The following is a 22960-nucleotide window of genomic DNA, read 5'->3' as shown; positions in this document are numbered from 1 at the left end:
AAGGGACCCTTGAGTACCAAAACCTCCCGAGGAGACACCCCACCAACGTCACACTGCGTGGCTGGAAGGGAGGAGGAGCGCCATCAGCCGGATATCATATGGCTCCATCTAAGCCGCTCCACGTCTCCCGTAATGCCTGCAGATCGATAACCAGACCTCATGGACGCAATGGAGGCACGAGACGCCGCTCGTCCAGCGTGGGTGGCGTGACGTCAACGCGCAGTGCGATGTACCAGCCCCCCCCCAGGTGTCAACGGACACAATGTCTATTCACCAACCTATTCGTTTGCCACTACGTGCTTCATATAAAGTCCCATATCCCCTTTTCCTTTGCCCCCCTTTTCTTTGAAATGATGGAGAGTTTAATGACTGTAGAAAAAAACGTCTACAGCCAAAAACAGCTGCTGTAAAAAAGGTTAAAAAACGTCCAGTGTGCATAGGGCCTAAAAATCAAGATAACAATGTATGAGACCAATCCTCACCAATCCAGATAAAGATAACAATGTATGAGATCAATCCTCACCAATCCAGATAAAGATAACAAGGTATGAGACCAATCCTCACCAATCCAGATAAAGATAACAATGTATGAGATCAATCCTCACCAATCCAGATAAAGATAACAATGTATGAGACCAATCCTCACCAATCCAGATAAAGATAACAATGTATGAGATCAATCCTCACCAATCCAGATAAAGATAACAATGTATGAGATCAATCCTCACCAATCCAGATAAAGATAACAATGTATGAGACCAATCCTCACCAATCCAGATAAAGATAATGCCTATATATCAAGAATAATGTACAAGTGAATGTGAGAGGTGACATCACTGAGGGAGCTAGAGAGGAGGTGGAATCCTTATGGGTGGAGCTCCAAAGGGATGACGCTAAGGGGAAAATAATACTGGGAGTATGCTATAGGCTCCCTAACATGAAGGAGGAGGGGGAGGTGGACCTCCTATCACAATTTGGATTAGCAGCAAGGATGGGAAGTGTTATCATAATGGGGGATTTTAACTATCCAGACATAGACTGGGCAGAAGGAACCACGCATTCATCTAAGGCTCGCCAGTTCCTTAATGTCTTGCAGGACATTTTTATGGGTCAGATGGTAGACGCACCAACTAGAAATAAAGCGTTACTAGACCTACTGATTACCAACAATACAGATCTGATCACGGATGTGGAAATACGGGGCAATTTAGGTAACAGCGATCACAGGTCAATTGGCTTCAATAAAAATCACACTGATTACACACTGACCTACCTGACACACACACTGACCTACCTGACACACACACTGAACTACCTGACACACACACTGACCTACACACACTGACCTACTTGACACACACACTGACCTACCTGACATACATACACTGACCTACCTGACATACATACATTGACCTACCTGACACACACTGACCTACATACACTGACTTACCTGACACACACTGACCTACCTGACATACACTGACCTACCTGACACACACTGACCTACATACACTGACCTACCTGACCCACACTGACCTACCTGACCCACACTGACTACACACTGACCTACCTGACCCACACTGGCCTGACACACACTGACCTACCTGACCTACATACACTGACCTACCTGACACTCACTGACCTACCTGACACACACTGACCTACCCGACACACACACTGACCTACCTGACACACACTGACCTACCTGACATACATACACTGACCTACATACACTGACTTACCTGACACACACTGACCTATATACACTAACCTACCTGACATACACTAACCTACCTGACATACACTGACCTACATACACTGACCTACACTGACCTACCTGACACACACTGACCTACCTGACATACACTGACCTACCTGACATACACTGACCTGACACACACTGACCTGGTACCTGACATACACACACACTGACCTACCTGAGTGACAAGGAGGAGACAGACTTCATGTGTCCAGGCAATCCTCCTCCGCTTTGAATGCTGGGCAGTGACGTCACTGGTTGCTAGCTGCTAGGCGGCTATAGCAACCAGTGACCAAGAGTAGAGTCAGGTGGAGGCAGGGGCAGAGCTAGAGCCAGAGGCAGCGCTACCACGGCTCAGTCTGCCCCTGTCCCCTGCATTCTGGACTGGGACAAGAGACTCGGAGCTATTGGCCCCAGACTCTGGGCTGTAGCCCCAATAGCCAACCCCTGACGAAGCCTCTGGTACCAGCTGATTGGAGAAAAGACAATGTAGCACCAATATTTAAAAAGGGTCCAAAATACATCCCTGGAAATTACAGACCAGTTAGCCTAACATCAATAGCATGTAAACTCTTGGAGGGGATGATAAGGGACTATATACAAGATATTTCTAATGAGAACGGTATCATTAGCAGTAATCAGCATGGATTCATGAAGAATCGTTCTTGCCAAAACAATCTATTAACCTTCTATGAGGAGGTGAGTTGCCATCTAGATAAAGGAAGGGCCGTAGACGTGGTGTACTGGGAATGGAGGCCCGCTACCTGCAAACCACTGAAGCCTGCTGCCCGCAGAGGCCTGTCGCTGCCACTGGAGTATGAAGCCCGCTGGGGCCTGCTTGGGTAAGTGCGGGTGCTGACCGAGATGCCACTGACCAACTGGGGGGGGGGGTGGGGTTGTTGTTTGCCGCCGCCCCAAACAGCTGCCACTGCTTTGATTAATCAATAGGTGGTAACAAGGTGAAGTGGACACAATAATAGCAGACAGAAACAATAGGTGACTTAATTAACAATGGGAATTCACACCTAGGAGACACACAATGGGGAAATTATATACAGTAAGTGAAAGACACCTTAGTAAACAGATTACACATAACAGAAGGAGACCCCGGCATCGAGTTGTTTTAAGCCGATTATAATCTTTTGCTTTGAGTCTCCGATTTTGGGGGGGGGGGGGTTGAAGCGGTCAATGCTGGTTTTGGTTCCCAGAGACTGAGTGTTTTGGGGGAGACATGGACCCGAATCTGAAGAAAAAACACTCCAAAGGTCTCTTAGGCACACACCTCTCAAAAAATAGGGCCCCCTCAAAAGCCAGTAGGCAAAAGGCTAATCTGTAGTTAGCCCCTAAAAGCCCCTGTCCTGGTTGGGTCTGTCACACTGCTGATTCGGTGAATGAAACTTGCCCCCACCCCGACCACCAATGAAACGGGGGCACACTGAGCAGAAGGTGACTAACATGGGGGGGGCACAGATGGTGACCACCAATATACTGTAAGGGGAACTACACTGACCACCAATGTAAGGGGGGGCAACAGGGTAGCAGCTAGTTGGTGCCCAGAACCCCCCGGGGCAGGAAGGACTCAGAGACGGGCCCTTTATCTTGGTACGGGGGCATCTTTTTTTTTCTTTGTTTTTCGTGGTACAATCATACTTTGGAACGATTGTACCACGGAGTTCCATCATAATTGTGTTGGCATCAGACAAATGATCGGGCAGCCTGTGGGCCCTTCCAGGGAGGACGGGGGGGGGGGACAGGGCCCCCCCCGGGAGATGAATAATTAGATAACCTTGAAAGTCATTGCGTTTAGCGGGAGGAGACGTGACTGAAGACTCATCGGGAACTCTGTTCATTGCAGTCAGCAGGGGAGAGGAAGAGCCGCGTATCCATCCTGGGGTGCTAATAGTATTCATTGTAATAATGGGAAACGCTTTATCTATGGATTAACGTGCGACACACCGCGTCCGTCTCACCGCCGGACGTTTACTTGTGCGCCGCAAGCCCAACGCCATAAAGAATATTCCGGTCTGAGTCAGATTTGACATTAAAGTGGAACAACCTGTTCTTTATTTCCTAAAACCATAGATAGTATTGGGAAGGGTTGGAGCTCTGTCAGGTTTTTACTGCATAGTGTAGCAATTGCTGAAAATGTTTTTTACATCCACGCATGTTAAGTTCCTTCCAGTAAGTGTTTACATCTACTTCCAGAGTAATTGAGGTGCCGGAATATTGGGTTTGGTGTGGCCTTGTCTCCGGTGTCAGCGAGGCCTCCCCGTCTGGATGGACGGCAGCAGATCAGGCACTGAACTTGTCAGCTTCAGTTGTCATCCACAATCTCCCAGGATTCCAGTGGGGTCGGATTCCTGTCCTCGGGGCCGAGGTGAGATGTGGGTGATGTGGAGGGTCAGTCGTCTTCCCGCTGTCACCTCGTGTTATCGGCTGACGAGACACTCCGGACGGACAACAGTTTGATACAACTGACAAGCAGCTTGTGGCCCTCGGGGCCGGCACCAGGAGGGGCCCCCCGAATTAGGTCAAGGTTATCGAGCTTTGAAGAGCATTTGTTACTGTTTGTCTAACAGAAGAGATTCAGATATAAATATCCTGTATGGGCACCTCGCATGTGTCACCAGAACCTCACATGTGTCACCAGAACCTCGCATGTGTCACCAGAACCTCACACGTGTCACCAGAACCTCACATGTGTCACCAGAACCTCCAACATCTCCAGATCATCGCCTCCACGCGTGTCCGTCCATTCCGTTATATGACTTTACTTTTCTATAAGATAAAGTGTATGTAAACATGAAGAGTGACCTCCTCTCCTCTTCCTTCCCTTCCCTCCTCACCTCTCTTCTACTCACTTCTTCCCTCCCTTCTCTTCTCTCCTCTCCTCTTCCTTCCCTTCCCTCCTCATCTCTCTTCTACTCACTTCTTCCCTCCCTTCTCTTCTCTCCTCTCCTCTTCCTTCCCTTCCCTCCTCACCTCTCTTCTACTCACTTCTTCCCTCCCTTCTCTTCTCTCCTCTCCTCTTCCTTCCCTTCCCTCCTCACCTCTCTTCTACTCACTTCTTCCCTCCCTTCTCTTCTCTCCTCTCCTCTTCCTTCCCTTCTCTCCTCACCTCTCTTCTACTCACTTCTTCCCTCCCTTCTCTTCTCTCCTCTCCTCTTTCTTCCCTTCCCTCCTCACCTCTCTTCTACTCACTTCTTCCCTCCCTTCTCTTCTCTCCTCTCCTCTTCCTTCCCTTCCCTCCTCACCTCTCTTCTACTCACTTCTTCCCTCCCTTCTCTTCTCTCCTCTCCTCTTTCTTCCCTTCCCTCCTCACCTCTCTTCTACTCACTTCTTCCCTCTCTTCTCTTCTCTCCTCTCCTCTTCCTTCCCTTCTCTCCTCACTTCTCTTCTACTCACTACTTCACTCTTGTCACTCCCCCTCTTCCCTCCCTTCTCACCTCTCCTCTCATTTTCCCTCCCTTCTGTCCTCAGATCTCTGCTACTCCCTTCTTCCCTCACCTCTCCTCTCTCATAGTCACTTCTTGCATTCCTTCTCTCTTCTCATCTTCTCTTCCCTTCCATCTCTCCCCACCTCACCTCTCCTCTCTTCTACTCACTTCTTCCCCCCCTTTTTGCCATCTCTTCCCTCCCTTCTCGCCTCACTTCTTACCTCCCTTCTCTCTCCCCCTTCTCTTCTCTCCTCTCCACATCCCTCCCTTCTCTCCTCTCCTCTCTTTTATCCACTTCATCACTCCTTTCTCTCCTCTCCTTTCCCTCCCTTCTCTCCTCTCCTCTCCTCCCCTCATCTGTCCCTTCTCTCCTCACCTCTCCTCTCTTCTACCCACTTCTTCCTACTCTTCTCTCCTCTTCCCTCCCTTCTTTTACCCACTCCATCCCTCCCTTCTCTCCTCTCCTCTTCTTACCTTTTCCCTTTCTCCTCTCCTCACCTCTTATTTCTCTCCTCTCCTGTTTCCTCTCTTCTCTCCTCCCCCTGTCCTCTCCCTTTCTTTCTCCTCTCCCCTCTTCCCTCACCCTCCCTCCCTCCCATTTCTCCTCTCCTCTCCTCTCATTTCTTTCCTTCCTCCTCACCTCTCTTCTCTCCTTCCTTTCCTCTTCCCTTCACTTCCCCTCCAATGAACTCCTCTCGTCTCCCCTCCCCTGTCCTCTCCCTTTCTTTCTCCTCTCCTCTCTCTCTCTGTGTATATATATATATGATTCTGCCTCAGAACGTCCTGTACTCTCTGCCTGTGCTGCACTCTTATTTCTCTCTGTGGGCTACAAAGCACCTCCCCCATGTTATGCAGAAGTCCTGGGGTGACAACGCTGCTCCTCCACAGATACAGAAGGGTAAGTTAGCGTTCTCACCCTAAAACAGGAAGTGTGTTTCTGGCAGGATCACTCAGCGGGGATCGCTTTTCCCTTCAGTCCCTATAGATGTAAAATGTGGATGTTTGGCCGCGGTGATCCTCTGACATCTTCCCTCCTTTCCCGGAAAAGGCGAGATGTTTCCACGCGGCCACCCTGTTTTTTTGGACTGGTCAGCGGACATATTGCAGGGAATGTGAGGAAGTTATTAATCAGACAATCACTCAGCGCACTCACAAATGCTGCTGGTTGGATGGGGAAGTGTTGGTGTACAGCCATTTTCAGATCTCTCCAGAGATGCTCAATCGGGTTCAAGTCTGGGCTCCAGCTGGGCCACTCAAGGACCTTTTAGAGAGTTGTCCCGTAGCCACTCCTTTGTTATCTTCGCTGTGTACTTAGCGTCGACGAACCTTCGCCCCAGTCTGAGGTCCAGAGCGCTCTGGAGTAGGTTTGCATCAAGGATGTCTCTGTACATTGCCGCATTCATCTTTCCCTCGATCCTGACTTGTCTCCCAGTTCCTGCCGCTGATAAACATCCCCACAGCATGATGCTGCCGCCACCATGCTTCACTGTAGGGATGGTATTGGCCAGGTGATGGGCGGTGCCTGGTTTCCTCCAGACATGACGCTTGCCATACAGGCCAAAGAGTTCAATCTTTGTTTCACCAGACCAGAGAATTTTGTTTCTCATGGTCTGAGAGTCCTTCATGGCCCTTTTGGCAAACTCCAGGCGGGCTGTCATGTGACTTTTACTGGGGAGTGGCTTCCGTCTGACCACTCTACCATACAGGCCTGATTGGTGAAATGCTGCAGAGATGGTTGTTCTTCTGGAAGGTTCTCCGCTCTCCACAAAGAAATGCTGGAGCTCTGTCATAGTGACCATCGGGTTCTTGGTCACCTCCCTGACTAAGGCCCTTCTCCCCCGATCGCTCAGTTTGGCCGGGTGGACCGCTCTAGGAAGTGTCCTGGTGGTTCCAAACTTCTTCCATTCACGGATTATGGAGGCCACTGTGCTCATTGGGACCTTCAATGCTGCAGAAATTTTTCTGTGCCCTTCCCCAGATCTGTGCCTCCATACAATCCTGTCTTGGAGGTCTACAGACAATTCCTTGGACTTCATGGCTTGGTTTGTGCTCTGACATGCACTGTTGTCTGTGGGACCTTCTATAGATAGGTGTGTGCCTTCCCAAATCATGTCCAATCAACTGAATTTACCACAGGTGGACTCCAATCAAGTTGTGGAGAAAGTGAAGCATTGTGAATACTTTGCGGATGCACTGTACATAGAAGGATACACTTCAAAGCCTGCACTTCTGCAGATTGTTACACTGCCCCGCCCCCTGCATCGGTCCCTCCCACCTATCAGATCTGTAGCAAGCCTGATTTCAGCTTTCAGCTAGTAGGTATGATGACTGGGATTTGAAGAATAACATAAGTGGACGGGGGAGGGGGGGTTATCTCTTTTCTTTTCTTCATTCAGTCTGTTCTATAGATCTCTCCGCCTGTTATTATTCATAGTCCCCGCGGGCAGGTTGGCGCCACGCAGATTGCACGCTCCTTTATTACAGGTAATGAGAACGCCGAGAATTGGTGCACGCCGCTGTCGATTATTCAGCTCCAAATTAAATCTCACTTGTAACACTTTGCTCTCCTTTTTTTTTTTTAAAGTAACGTCTTCAAATTTTAATTAAAGGACCCGCGGGAGTCACTAAAAAAAATAATGTGTCATCCGAGCGTCTTCAATTGAAGCGGCTTTTAAAATAAAAAAATTGGTCATTGGCCCGGAGAGGACGCCTTCAGAGAATTGCTGGGCAATGGTAGACCTGGGGGGGGGGGACAAGATGGGACCACTAACATACAACTACAATGTGAAGGAAGGTCACAACGTCGGCAGGTGTACACTATATCACCAAAAGTATTGGGACGCCTGCCTTTACACACACATGAACTGTAATGACATCCCAGTCTTAGTCTGTAAGGTTCAATATTGAGCTGGGCCACCCTTTGCAGCTATAACAGCTTCAACTCTTCTGGGAAGGCTGTCCACAAGGTTTAGGAGGGTGTCTATGGGAAAGTTTGACCAATCACAGCTGTTCACATGTAAAGAAACTTGCCAGTTATTGACATTACTTTCCTAATGCGCTGTCACAGCGTGAAGGGAGGAGAGCCGGTAAGTGTGACAGGGGACATCTACACAGATAATCAGTGCCCTGATTATCAGTGCAGCTCCATCAGTGCCCTGATTATCAGTGCAGCTCCATCAGTGCCCTGATTATCAGTGCAGCTCCATTAGTGCCCTGATTATCAGTGCAGCTCCATTAGTGCCCTGATTATCAGTGCAGCTCCATTAGTGCCCTGATTATCAGTGCAGCTCCATTAGTGCCCTGATTATCAGTGCAGCTCCATTAGTGCCCTGATTATCAGTGCAGCTACATCAGTGCCAATCAATGCCCATCAGTGCCACTTATCAGTGCCGATAAGTACCTCCTCATCAGTGCCACCTATTAGTGCTCATCAGTGCCGCCTATCAGTGCCCATTGGTGCTGCCTCTCAGTGCCTTCTCATCGGTGCCTATGAGTGCCCCCATTAGTGCTGCCTATTATTGTCCTTTAGTGCCGCCCGTCAGTGCTGCCTATCAGTGCCTCCTCATGAGTGCCTATCAGTGCCCATCAGTGCCACCCATTAGAGCTACCTATCTTTGTCTATTAGTGCCGCCTATCAGTGCCTCCTCATCAGTGCCCATCAGTGCCTATCTGTGCCCATCAGTGTCACCTATTAGAGCTACCTATCTTTGTCCATTAGTGCTGCCTATCAGTGCCGCACATCAGTACAGCATCATCAGTGTCCATCAGTGCCGCATTTCAGTGCAGCATCATCAGTGAAGGAGAAAAAAAAAAAAAATATATATATATATATATATATATCGATATATAGTGCTTAGCATAAATAAGTACACCCATTTTGAAAAGTAAGATTTTAATCAATAGCTCAAAGGACACAAGAAAAATTTCCAAAATTTTGACAAAACTGAGTCTTATAGAACATTTGTTTAGCTCATTACATGAAAGTAAGGAAATAATATAACTTAGATTACAAAATCTTCAGTTTTACTCAAATTAGTTGATGCAAAAACTGAATAAACCCCGCAACAAAAAACTCCTCCATCTAGTATTCTGTATGACCTCCATGATTTGTAAGGGCAGCACACCAAGTCGTCCATGAACAATTTGGTGACATATTGCAACATTGATCTTTTTCCATTCTTGGAGAACTCTTTTAGAGCCTGGATGCTGGATGGAGAGTGATGCTCAACTTGTCTCTTCCGAATTCCCCATAGGTGTTCCCCAATTGGGTTCAGATCAGGAGACATACTTGGCCACAGAAGCACTTTCACCCTGTTCTTCTTCAGAAATGCAACAGTGGCCTTAGATGTGTGTTTTGGATCATTGTCATGTTGGAAAAGTGCACGACGACCAAGGGCACTGAGTGATGGTAGCATCTTCTCTTTAGGGTTGCCACCTCATCCCTTTAAACCCGAACACATATGAATTACACAGGTTCTGAGGCTAATTTAATGCAGATAAGGCACCAAGTGAGTTTTCCTACCACCTCAACCAGCCAAAGAACCTGTGTAATTAATATGTGTTCGGTTTTAAAGGGATGAGGTGGCAACCCTACTTCTCTTCAATATAGAGAAGTACATCTTTATATTCATAATATGATCAATGAAATGCAGCTCCCCGACACCGGCAGCACTCATGCAGCCCCTCAGAAGGGCACTGCCACCACCATGTCTCACTGTAGGCACCATGCATTTTTCTTAGTACACCTCACCTTTGTGTCGCCATACAGTTTTGAAGCCATCAGTTCCAAAAACATTTATCTCTTGGTCTCCTCACTCCAGAGCACAGAGTCCCAGTAGCATCCTCCTTTTTAGCATGGGCCCTGGCAAATTCTAGGTGGGCTTTTCTGTGCATGGGCTTTAGGAGAGGCTTCCTTCGGGGGAGGAGACCCATGCATGCCATTCCTCTGCAGTGTGCGCCGTATTGTGTCACAGGAAACAATCACCCCAGTTTGGCTTTCTACTTCTTTAGCCAACTGGAGTGAACTTGCATGGCGATATTCTTCAACTCTTCTCATCAGAAGACACTCCAATCGAGGTGTTACCTTCCGTGGATGGCCTGGACGTCTCTGTGAGATGGTTGCAGTTCCATCTTTGTTAAAGTTTTGCTGATCTTCTTGTAGCCTTCACCTTCTTTGTTCAAAGAAATGATTTTCTTTCTCAGGCCTGGTGACATTTCTCTTCCATGTGGTGCTGACAGCATGAAATGGGAAAGGAGTTTTCTTTGTTAAATAACGCCCTTTTATAATCACCCCTAGAAGAGGAATTTTAGAATAACAAGGCCCCCTTTATGAACATTTGCTGTTCACGGATCACGATGACAGTCCAGCACCTGTCACCGATGGCTTGGCCTTCATGTTCATTTGGAGTTAAAAATATACATAAAGCCATCCAAAATAATAACAATAAAAAAAAAATAGACTCCATATACTGAATGGGATCAGTAGGGAGATAACTGTTTCCAGTTAGCAGCATCCAGTATCACTCATGGCGGTGGACCTTTCAAATATTCGGCTAAACATCATGAGGCCAAGTTTTATTTCATTATTGAGCCATTATTATCTGCAGTGTCTCTCCGCAGCAGACTGTGAGCCTGGAGCCTTCAATTACTCACAATGAGGATCGTTATCTCTCTGAGCTATCCTGCGGAATCCGTAAAGAGAACCAATCATGACTCAAGCTGGCCACACTTTAGTAGAATTTGTTGTTTTCAGGACGTTCTTTCAATTTTCTAGTGGTTAGCGGGGTCGCATTAGTGAGGTTCGTTGTGGACGGTAATGATGAGAAAATTTGAGAAAGAAATTTTTTTTCAAGGAACCAATTTCTAATTGTGAATGTGGTTTCCATTTGGGGAGAATTGTACATGTTGTAATACGCAAGTTTTAGGCAAAAAGGAGACCCGTTCAGTACCTCTAGGGTTCCATTTGAGTTGCAGGTCAGGATGAAATTTTTTAGAGTTTTTTTTTTTTTTACGAAATTGGTTGACTTAATGATGGCAAGATTGAACGCTTTTGAGCCAAACCCTTCTGTCCCAATTTTCTCCCATCTGCCCATCTTTTTCCTCTAGAGTATTGACCTCTGTAGCGACCCCGACTGGCTGGAGGAAGGAGATACCCCCAACACAGAGGTGGGCTAACATTACCCCAGGGTGAATCCATGGCTGCAGTGAAGAAAGTCACAACAATGACGGGCACCGTTCACTTCAGTCTTTTTCAAGTTTTATTGCTCCGATTCACAGCAAGAGAGGGTTAGGACTTCAGACTCCTCCATGGGTTCCACAAGCTGCCACATTTTTTTCCTCCATCCAGGTGAGTGCCAGGATCCTCTGAGGGTGGACGCCAATCCCCCTTCAGCAGGACCTCCATCCTCTGGCTCGTCCACCTAGAGCTCTGTACCCTTCTCGACCAAGCAGGGCAGCTTGTGAATTCTGAGTTAGGTCCCAACCATGCTCTGGCCAGCTCAGCACCAACCATTGCACGCACCCTCCGCAGGCCGCAGTCGGGAGGAAGCAGAGCTCATCCTGCTTCTCCCCAAACATTTATATCCTCCCTCCAGCATGCATCACAGACTATGAATCTCCTAGGGGTTGCCAAAGGGGAAATAAATACTCATAAACCCAAGATTGTCACCACCCCCATGACTATTGTCCTAAGTGTCAGTGACACCTAGTGGCAGCAGCAAGGAACAGACTACAAACTGGCCTGGGTAAAATCACTACCCAGCAATATAAACTCAACCAAGCAAGGCAGCTTGAGGATTCTGTGTTAGGCCCCAACCAGGCTCTGGCCTACTCAGCAAAAACCATTGCAGGCACCCTCCCCAGGCCACAGCCGTAGGGAAGAAAGCCCGCCCTGCCAGTCCCCAAACATTTGTATCCTCCCTCCAGCATGTATCACTGACCGCGAACGATTGGCCCGTGTAAGACTACTACTCTCAAAAACTACATTTTTTAGACACCTCTAATTTCAACAGGGTGGTTACACCTCTATACAAGCCCCATAAGAATCTGCCTCACCTGGCTATCCTTAAGTGGAACTCTAAAGTAGTGGTCTCCAAACTGTGACCCAGGGGCCAGATGCGGCCCTTTGCTTGCCTTTATCCGGCCCTTGGGGCACTATTCCACCCACTGACACCAATGATGGGGCACTATTCCTCCCACTGACACCAATGACGGGGCACTATTCCTCCTACTGACACCAATGATGGGGCACTATTCCACCCACTGACACCAATGACGGGGCACTATTCCTCCCACTGACACCAATGATGGGGCACTATTCCTCCCACTGACACCAATGATGGGGCACTATTCCTCCCACTGACACCAATGATGGGGCACTATTCCACCCACTGACACCAATGACGGGGCACTATTCCTCCTACTGACACCAATGATGGGGCACTATTCCACCCACTGACACCAATGACGGGGCACTATTCCTCCCACTGACACCAATGATGGGGCACTATTCCTCCCACTGACGCCAATGATGAGGAACTATTCCACCCACTGACGCCAATGATGGGGCACTATTCCTCCCACTGACGCCAATGATGGGGCACTTTTTCCCCCACTGACACCAATTATGGGGCACTATTCCTCCCACTGATGTCAATGATGGGGCAGTATACCTCCAACTGACACAAAAGATGGGGCACTATACCTCCAACTAATGCCAATGATGGGGCACTATTCCTCCAACTGACACTAATGATGGGGCACTATTCCTCCAACTGACACTAATGATGGGGCACTATTCCTCCAACTGACACTAATGATGGGGCACTATTCCTCCCACTGACGCTAATGATGGGGCACTATACCGCCAACTGACACTAATGATGGGGAACTATTCCTCACACTGACGCCAATGATGGGGCACTATGCCTCCAACTAACCCCAATGATGGGACACTATTCCTCCAACTAACACCAATGATGGGGCACTATTCCTCCCACTGATACCAATGATGGGGCACTATTTCTCTCACTGACACCAAATATGGGGCACTATACCTCCAACTGACACTAATGATGGGGCACTATTCCTCCCACTGATGCCAATGATGGGGCATTATACCTCCAACTGACACTAATGATGGGCCACTATTCCCCTCACTGACGCCAATGATGGGGCACTATTCCTCCCACTAATGCCAATGATGGGGCTGTATACATCCAACTGATGCCAATGATGGGGCACTATTCCTCCCACTGACACCAATGATGGGGCACTATTCCTCTCACTGACACCAAATATGGGGCACTATACCTCCAACTGACACTAATGATGGGGCACTATTCCTCCCACTGATGCCAATGATGGGGCATTATACCTCCAACTGACACTAATGATGGGGCACTATTCCCCTCACTGACACCAATGATAGGGCACTATTCCTCCCACTAATGCCAATGATGGGGCTGTATACATCCAACTGATGCCAATGATGGGGCACTATTCCTCCAACTGATGCCAATGATGGGGCACTATACCTCCAACTAACGCCAATGATGGGGCACTATTCCTCCCACTGATGCCAATGATGGGGCACTATACCTCCAACTGACACAAATGATGGGGCACTATTCCTCTCATTGATGCCAATGATGGGGCACTATTCCTCCCACTGACACCAATGATGGGGCTCTATTCCTCCCATTGATGCCAATGATGGGGCACTATTCCTATCACTGACGCCAATGATGGGGCACTATATCTCCTAGTGACCCAAAGAATGGGGCATTACTGACGCCACTAATCCCACTGGCCACAGTCGTCTGGCCCCTCTAAAGTCTGAAGGACAGTAAACTGGCCCTTTGCTTACAAAATATGGAGACCCCTTCTGTAGAGTGATGTCCGCACTACACAAAGGTGCCTTTAGTTGTGAAAAACATTGTGAGGTTCTGGTAATGAAATGGTTAATAAAAGTGACCCCTGCATTGTATTTGTCCCAATTAACATCTACTTATTTCTATCTCAGATTGTCAGTCCCCATTGCCTTCTGGGAGTGGGCAGGGCTCGGGGGTAGATATTGCCCCCAGCTGCTGTATATGTCGTGTGCCGCTATATAGACCGAGAACCTTCTCTGGAGGCGACTGACTGACAGCTGGTAGTAATGGGTGGATTGCACCGCATGTGAGACTGCTACCTAAAGACTGCAACTGGTTAAATCCATGCAATGCACAATACCTAGAACTAGCATTTAATTCTGCAGAGGATAAGCTGATAAATGAAACATTAATTGGCCTCCACATCGACGTTTCCTGCCAATAAACAGATGTCTGACTCCCCAATCACCGAGCTTAATATTCACCATAACACTCGCTCCAGACACAGGTGAATCGTGTAATGCCAAAGTCCCCAGCTGTAAAATTCCACCCTCCACAATGTATTAACACATTACCTACCAATAGACTGCACCCTCAGTGATGTCACCACTCTCTAGTGATTGGATAGGCTGCATTCTTAGTGATGTCACTGGTCTCTAGTGATTGGATAGGCTGCATTCTCTGTGATGTCACCGCTCTCTAGTGAATGGATAGGCTGCATTCTCAGTGATGTCACCGGTCTCTAGTGATTGGATAGGCTGCATTCTCTGTGATGTCACCGCTCTCTAGTGAATGGATAGGCTGAATTCTCAGTGATGTCACCGGTCTCTAGTGATTGGATAGGCTGCATTCTCAATGATGTCACCGCTCTCTAGTGAATGGATAGGCTGAATTCTCAGTGATGTCACCGCTCTCTAGTGAATGGATAGGCTGCATTCTCAGTGATGTCACCGGTCTCTAGTGATTGGATAGGCTGCATTCTTAGTGATGTCACCGGTCTCTAGTGATTGGATAGGCTGAATTCTCAGTGATGTCACCGCTCTCTAGTGAATGGATAGGCTGCATTCTCAGTGATGTCACCGGTCTCTAGTGATTGGATAGGCTGCATTCTCAGTGATGTCACCGGTCTCTAGTGAATGGATAGGCTGAATTCCCAGTGATGTCACCGCTCTCTAGTGAATGGATAGGCTGCATTCTCAGTGATGTCACCGCTCTCTAGTGAATGGATAGGTTGCATTCTCAGTGATGTCACCGGTCTCTAGTGATTGGATAGGCTGCATTCTCAGTGATGTCACCGGTCTCTAGTGAATGGATAGGCTGAATTCTCAGTGATGTCACCGCTCTCTAGTGAATGGATAGGCTGCATTCTCAGTGATGTCACCTCTCTCTAGTGTATGGATAGGCTGCATTCTCTGTGATGTCACCAATCTCTAGTGAATGGATAGGCGGCATTCTCAGTGATGTCACCAATCTCTAGTGAATGGATAGGCGGCATTCTCAGTGATGTCACCGGTCTCTAGTGATTGGATAGGCTGAATTCTCAGTGATGTCACCGGTCTTTAATGAATGGATAAGCTGCATTCTCAGTGATGTCACCAGTCTCTAGTGAATGGATAGGCTGCATTCTCAGTGATGTCACCAATCTCTAGTGAATGGATAGGCGGCATTCTCAGTGATGTCATCTGTCTCTAGTGAACGGATAGGCTGCACCCTCAGTGATGTCACCGGTCTCTAGTGAATGGATAGGCTGTATTCTCAGTGATGTCACCGGTCTCTAGTGAATGGATAGGCTGCATTCTCAGTGATGTCACCGGTCTCTAGTGAATGGATAGGCTGTATTCTCAGTGATGTCACCGGTCTCTAGTGTATGGATATCTTATATTTCCAGAATCGATGTAGTAAGGGGTCTGACCAGCCAATGACACAACCAGATTTTAATGTGTGTGGGCAGGATTTGTAGAGGAGCTGCAGGATCTTTACTTGCACTCTGCTCACCCTGCGAGGCTTTTGCTAAACTCTTCTTTCCTTTTTTTTTATACACTTTGTTTTGTTAATACCTTCCTGGCGTCTCTCCAGCGTTCTTCTAGCTCGCAGTGTTTGTATTGATCTGCAGAAGAAGCGAGTTTGCCTGGGAGAGCGCTGGCCAGAGCGAATGAGGAGATAACGAACAAAAGGCTGCCAGCGTTCAACGGCTCCTTATCGCCAGTGCAGCCGCCTCTAGTGTCCTTCTTCCTGACCAGATTAAGCTCAAAATCACAGGGAGCTCGACAGGATTTCCTCGATTTGTTTTGCCGTCAACATCCCCTGCGAGGGGGCCCGGGGGGGGGGGGGGGGGTCTTCGAGCGTTACATTGTACAGTATCCGAACAAACACTCGTGGGCCGCAGTCTGTGTTTTTCTTTATTGAAACAATCCCTCAGTGTGAACAGAGCCCAGGATGAACAGATAACAACAAATGATGTCTTATTATACATTATACAGCGCCTTGAAAAAGTATTCATACCCCTTGACATTTTCCACATTTTGTCATGTTACAACCAAAAACGCACATGTATTTTATTGGGATTTTATGTGATAGACCAACACAAAGTGGCACATAATTGTGAAGTGGAAGGAAAATGAAGGAAGGAAAAGGTTTTCAACATTTTTACAAATAAATATGTGAAAAGTGTGGGGGGGGCATTTGTATTCAGCCCCCTTTACTCTGATACCCCCAACTAAAATCTAGTGGAACCAATTGCCTTCAAAAGTCAACTAATTAGTAAATAGAGTCCACCTGTGTGTAATTTAATCTCAGTATAAATACAGCTGTTCTGTGAAGCCCTCAGAGGTTTGTTAGAGAATCTTAGTGAACAAACAGCATCATGAAGGCCAAGGAACACACCAGACAGGTCAGGGATACAGTTGTGGAGAAGTTTAAAGCAGGGTTTGGTTATAAAAAAAATAACCCAAGCTTTGAACATCTCACGGAGCTCTGTTCAATTCATCATCGGAAAATGGAAGGAGTATGGCACAACTGCAAACCTACCAAGACATGGCTGTCCACCTAAACTGACCGGCCGGGCAAGGAGAACATTCATCAGACAAGAGCCAAGAGGTCCATGGTAACTCTGGAGGAGCTGCAGAGATCCACAGCTCAGGTGGGAGAATCTGTCCACAGGACAACTATTAGCCTCGGTTCACACCAGAGGCAGCACGACTTGCAGGTCGCCTTACCGAGGCGACCTGCACATGACTGCCCGGGCGACTTGCAAAACGACTTCTGTATAGAAGTCTATGCAAGTCGCCCCAAGTCGCCCCCAAAGTCGTACAGGAACCTTTTTCTAAGTAGGAGCAACTTGCGTCGCTCCCCTTAGAACGGTTCCATAGCACAGAACGGGAGGCGACTTGTCAGGCGACTAGGTCGCCTGACAAGTCGTCCCTGTGTGAACCGAGCTTTAGGCGTGTTCTCCACAAATCTGCCCTTTATGGAAGAGTGACAAGAAGAAAGACATTGGTGAAAGAAAGTCAAGAGAAGTCCTGTTTGCATTTTGTGAGAAGCCATGTGGGGGACACAGCAAACATGTGGAAGAAGGTGCTCTGGTCAGATGAGACCAAAATTGAACTTTTTGGCCTAAAAGCACAACGCTATGTGTGGAGGAAAACTAACACTGCACATCATCCTGAACACACCATCCCCACCGTGAAACATGGTGGTGGCAGCATCATGTTGTGGGAAAGTTTTTTCTTCAGCAGGGACAGGGAAGCTGATCAGAGTTGATGGGAAGATGGATGGAGCCAAATACAGGGCAATCTTAGAAGAAAACTTGTTAGAGTCTGCAAAAAACTTGAGACTGGGGTGGAGGTTCACCTTCCAGCAGGACAACGACACTAAACATACAGCCAGAGCTACAATGGAATGGTTTAGAACAAAGCATATTGATGTGTTAGAGTGGCCCAGTCACAGTCCAGACCTAAATCCAATCGAGAATCTGTGGCAAGACTTGAAAATTGCTGTTCACAGACGCTCTCCATCCAATCTGACAGAACTTGAGATATTTTGCAAAGAAGAATGGGCAAAAATGTCCCTCTCTAGATGTGCAAAGCTGGTAGAGACATCCCCAAAAGGACTTGCAGCTGTAATTGTAGTGAAAGGTGGTTCTACAAAGTATTGACTCCGGGGGGCGCCATACAAATGTACCCCACACTTTTCACATATTTATTTGTAAAAAGGTTTGAAAACCATTTATCATTTTCCTTCCACTTCACAATTATGTGCCACTTTGTGTTGGTCTATCACATAAAATCCCAATAAAATACATTTACGTTTTTGGTTGTAACATGACAAAATGTGGAAAATTTCAAGGGGTATGAATACTTTTTCAAGGCACTGTATATATCTCTGATATACCGCAGTGATGTACAGAAAACACTAAGCCAGTCACATCAGTCTCTGCACCAGAGGAGCTTCTCCACCAGGTGGTGCTGTTCTGCAGGGTGCTGTTGGCTCACTCTGCTGTGATCTCAGCTGAAAGAAGCAGCAACCCTGGGGCCTCTCATGCAGCCTTTTCTCTAGCAAGCATGGACCATGTTGGGGAAGACGAAGGTGAAGGCTTTCCAGAGGCACTGAGGCCTACACCATGTGCTCGAGCTGCAATGGATCCTGGGCCTTTCCCTATGCAAGGGGAGTCCTTACCATTCTTCCAGAGTGATGAACAGACTTTGCCGCATTGCTAAGGAGGAACAGATACTTGCTGTCATGAAAGAGGATCTCAGGAAAAAGAAATCTCTGCATAGTAAGTCTGGAAACAGTAAGAGGGAAGTCTCCAAACTGAAGTCTCCAGAGGAGGCATTGAAAAAGCAGGAGAAGCTGGTTGCTTCTCTGAAGGAAAGCAGCTGTGAGTTCAGAGAAAAGTGTGAGAATAAGGAGAGATTCCAACAAATGAAGAAAAGTGCCTGTGCCAGTACAAGCCAGAGGGTGGATACCAGAGCAACGGCGACAGTATGGATGGGGAGTAAGGAAGTGGCTTCACATGGTGGCCCCAGTACTACACCTGTCTCAGGATCTGTCTGAGTCAGTATCTGCCCCCCTCCCTCCCCAGCAGCCTGGGTCATCTCAGGAGGAGGTTGAGGAAAATGGCAGATTGCACCTGCCAACAGATCCTTGCAATCTGCAGGGAATGCAGGAGGAGATGGCGTGTATCCAGACAGAGAAGTTTCTGCTGGCTGTGAGGAGTCCCACATTGACACTAACAGTGCAGAGCAAGAATGTTGCATGAACATTAAAACTGCAGAGCAGGAGGGCCGTATGAACGCTGAAACAGCTGGTGTTTTTTCTAAATGGAAGACTTTACTTGATGATGGGACTGCTGGTAACTGTGGTACTTCTGGGACTATGGTGAGCGGGACTGTTGTGCTGGAGGGGAGGAGGGAGGATTCTTGTGGTGGGTAATTTAACAAACCAGATTTCAGAGGTTCCTATGCAGCCAGTTAATATTCCTATGCAGCCAGTTAATGTGTCATCTGTCCCACTTAGGAATCATGCTAGGTCTGTGTCTGGACAAAGTCATGCTGGTGGTGTAAGGGAGCCAATTGTGCGACTTTCACCTAATGCACCTTCTTCCATTAAACGCAGGAATGTGGTACAGCTCAGGTGGGAAGGAGGAGGTATTCCACCTATCAGGAGGGAGGTTGTGGATAAGATCCTATCCATGGGATTTAAAGCAGAGGATATTTATTCTCTTATCAGTCTGGCTGGTTCCTTTGAAAAATGATTTGTCATTTGTGCGTCCAGAATCGCTGGATCTGTTTTGGGAGTGGTTCGAGCATGTATATGGGGGCCAGCCAGACTGGAAGGGGCTTGTCCCTAAGGTAATCTCACGACAGCCCTTGATTAAGAATGTGACTATCCTGACAAGGAATGAGTCTATACCCCCTGAGGATTTATGGGTCTGGTTGAGGGGGTTTGGTGAAACTTTGTGCCCACTAAAAAAGATTATGGCTGATAGAGGAATCTGGATGAGTGGGTGGTCGGTGTCAATGAGGTTGAGTGTGTGTGGGAATGTGGTCCAGCATTTGCCCTCCTCTGCCTTTATTGGTAGAGATAGGATTACCGTCTTTTACCGTGGTCAACCTAAGCTGTGCCATAAATGTGGAGTCAAGGGACATTTCTCCTCTAAATGTCCAGAACAGAAGTGCTCTTTGTGTCAGGAACTGGGGCATCTGGCAAGGGACTGTAGTATCGTTAAATGTAACCTATGTGATAAGGTTGGTCACCCTTATAGCCGGTGCCCTGAGGCTTTGCACAATAAGCCTGAGTTGGTGGAGGGAGGAATTCTTCCATCTGGATAGAGAGGAGTGACCCCGGATTGCCACGTCTGGAGCAAGCCGAGTCAGTTGTTAAACCAATTTTAAACAAAAATTCTGGGGTCCTATACACCCTGTGCAGTATATAAAATGGTTTTAATCTAAATGAGGGTGAAAGAGATACAAGAGGAAGAGCCTGAAGAATCCTAACCCAGACATGGTCAGGGATAGGACCAAGATCGCGCTCCCGTTTTTCTCTAGATGGACAGTAAAAGGGATTGGGTATCTATTGACTCATGATAGACGAAGGATGTTTTTTTTTCCCCTTTTTATGTTTTTTTTGTATTTTAATGTATATTTCATAAAATTTGTTAATCTTTTATATACAAACCGCCTCTTGCTGTGCCTACAAAGTCCGATTTTTTTTGAGAGGCTGGTGTAGCTTCTCTATTTTTTGCTATATAGATTTTGGATGTTGGCACGGTGGGGGTCCTCCTTTCTCAAAATGTGGACAAAAGTGAAGCGCTGTGAATACTTTCCGGATGCACTGTAGATAGATTGATTTCAACCAGTTCTTCAGATTACAAGAATAGGACCGGTCATCAGCGATTAAAAAAAGCTGAACTGTCATGAACAGCAAAAAAGAAAAGGAGAACTTCAGTGGAGCGGTTGTGCCATCAATCCATACGGACATCTGTGCGGCCACAGTGTATGATATGAAGCATTATACGAGGACAAGAACATTCCAGAAAGAACGGCAACGCTGTCATTTGCTGCCTTATAAATATGCCCCTCGTGTCTAATTGATTTTATCTCAGCAGCTGTTGTGCTCTTACATTCTTTACATTTCCTGTGATACAGATGACCTCTTAAAGGAAACGCTCACAGACATCTTTATGAATCAGAAACATCAAGACCAAAATGCATATAAATGTGTGAAAGGCATATTAAAAGTCATTTTTAGGTGACCGCTAAATGTGCATGTCAAAAAATTATTCTTTAGTGCTATATACTGTATAGTATAATTTATATATTTTTTATTTTTATATATACTGTACATGTATTATCCCCTGTTGGATTCAGCAGGGCTTTCAGAATTTTACTGCTTGGTGGGACTGTACGGTGCTTGCCAGTCCTTCTGTGCTGGACCCAAAAACCACATTTGGCCTTTGCAGGCTCAGGATAGGGACTTTTCATAAAATTAGGACACCAACGGGATACAAATTATCCAAAGTAAGGCAAAAACCTTTACAGAGTACAAGAAGAGCAGCGCCCCCCCTCCACCAGCCGACTCCTCGTCATTTGCCCCCCAGATAATCTCTTGAAAGAGATATGGAAGGCTCAATGTTGGTTTTCCGGCTCAGGAATGCCCCCAGTCCGAGGACTTCTCGGTGATCTTTCGGGCCATCAGAGGTTAAAGCATTTGTGTAGAAGCTCTCTATCCCCTCTTATGTGTCAGGGAGGAACTATGGCGTTTATAATAAGGTTATGAGCTGGAATTACACATGGCGCTCGGAACACAGATGGCGCCATGCCAGGGGCTCAGGCTCAGCTGGAATGCTGGGGGTAGTGGGGGGGCAACAGCGCTCGGCTACACAACTGTGACATCTATTATGTTATATCACTTTATTACTTAGAATATTCTACTGCTCTCCCATCCACACAGGAAGAACGCGGGTTCTATATCTTTACACCCTTGTCCCTCTCCTTCTCTTCTCTTCTCTTCTCTTCTCTTCTCTTCTCTTCTCTTCTCTTCTCTTCTCTTCTCTTCTCTTCTCTCCCGCTTCCTCTCCTATCATCTTCCTTCTTTTGCTGTGTTCCATCCTCACTTCTTCTGTGTAGCACAATTTTTGCTGTGCTTCAGATGCATTTCCTGTGCATTTCCGGTGCCTTTTTGGGCCACCTGCACCTGTGAAAAATGGACATGTGAAAAAAATGCACCAAAAAGGCAAATCGCGAGTGCGTTTTTACCCACGATTTCTATTCATTTCAAGAGGAAGCTGCGTTTTTTTTTTTCAGGTGCAGTTTTCAAAACCACACCAAAGATGCAGCATGCAGGACATTTCAAAACGCACCGCACCCACTGCGCAGTGGTGTGAAAAGCCCCATAGGACCTAAAGGGAGACCTTTTTTCCCTGTGTTTTTTTTCTTGCAAGATAAAAAAACGCAGGAAAAATGTATCAGTGTGAAAGGGGGCCTAACTCTACTAAATTTGATTATTCCATCGATCACCCATGTTTTTCTTATATTCGTCGTCCATTCGAGTCGCGATATAAACGTACTTTCGCTTTAACCACCTCCGCCACATAAGCCGCCAAGACCGCGGATCGCACATGCAGGATATCCGCTTACAATCTGTCAATTTCGCACAGATATCTGATACGTTTATCTCATAGAATGCGTGTGACGCGCCAACCCCCAACCCCCCCCCCCCCCGGGTCATCCGCACAAGCAGTGAGGAGATTCTGGGTAGCCGCGTAAAAAAAAAAAAAAAGTGTGAAATCGCAAGTGACGCGCGTAAATAATCTTTTTTCGGCGGTCCAGAGATTTCTGTGTAACGGGAAGCGACACGTCCGATCGCGCTGGCCGATACCATTACGGGTCAGGAGA

At 47.2% G+C, this 22960-nt stretch overlaps 1 protein-coding gene across 5 annotated transcripts in view; it reads left to right on the top strand.

Annotated features, from left to right (window-relative positions):
* PDE2A (phosphodiesterase 2A) overlaps nucleotides 1-22960 on the top strand; it is a 791783-nt gene that overhangs the window by 456949 nt on the left and 311874 nt on the right. Inside the window, exon 1 of one of the 5 annotated variants that reach the window (XM_073612617.1) lies at nucleotides 5909-6094. The exons of the other annotated variants lie outside the window; for them this stretch is intronic. Within the exon in view, the coding sequence (XP_073468718.1) occupies nucleotides 6041-6094 (54 nt within the window). The 5' untranslated portion in view covers nucleotides 5909-6040. Of the gene's footprint in view, nucleotides 1-5908; nucleotides 6095-22960 lie in introns of those variants that run through there. 5 annotated transcript variants of the gene reach the window in all.

Source organism: Aquarana catesbeiana, linkage group LG02, assembly GCF_042186555.1.
Source record: "Aquarana catesbeiana isolate 2022-GZ linkage group LG02, ASM4218655v1, whole genome shotgun sequence".
Classification (NCBI taxonomy): Eukaryota; Metazoa; Chordata; class Amphibia; order Anura; family Ranidae; genus Aquarana; species Aquarana catesbeiana.
The sequence above is the reverse complement of the archived record's forward strand: the minus strand, read 5'-3'. Positions and strand labels throughout refer to the sequence as shown.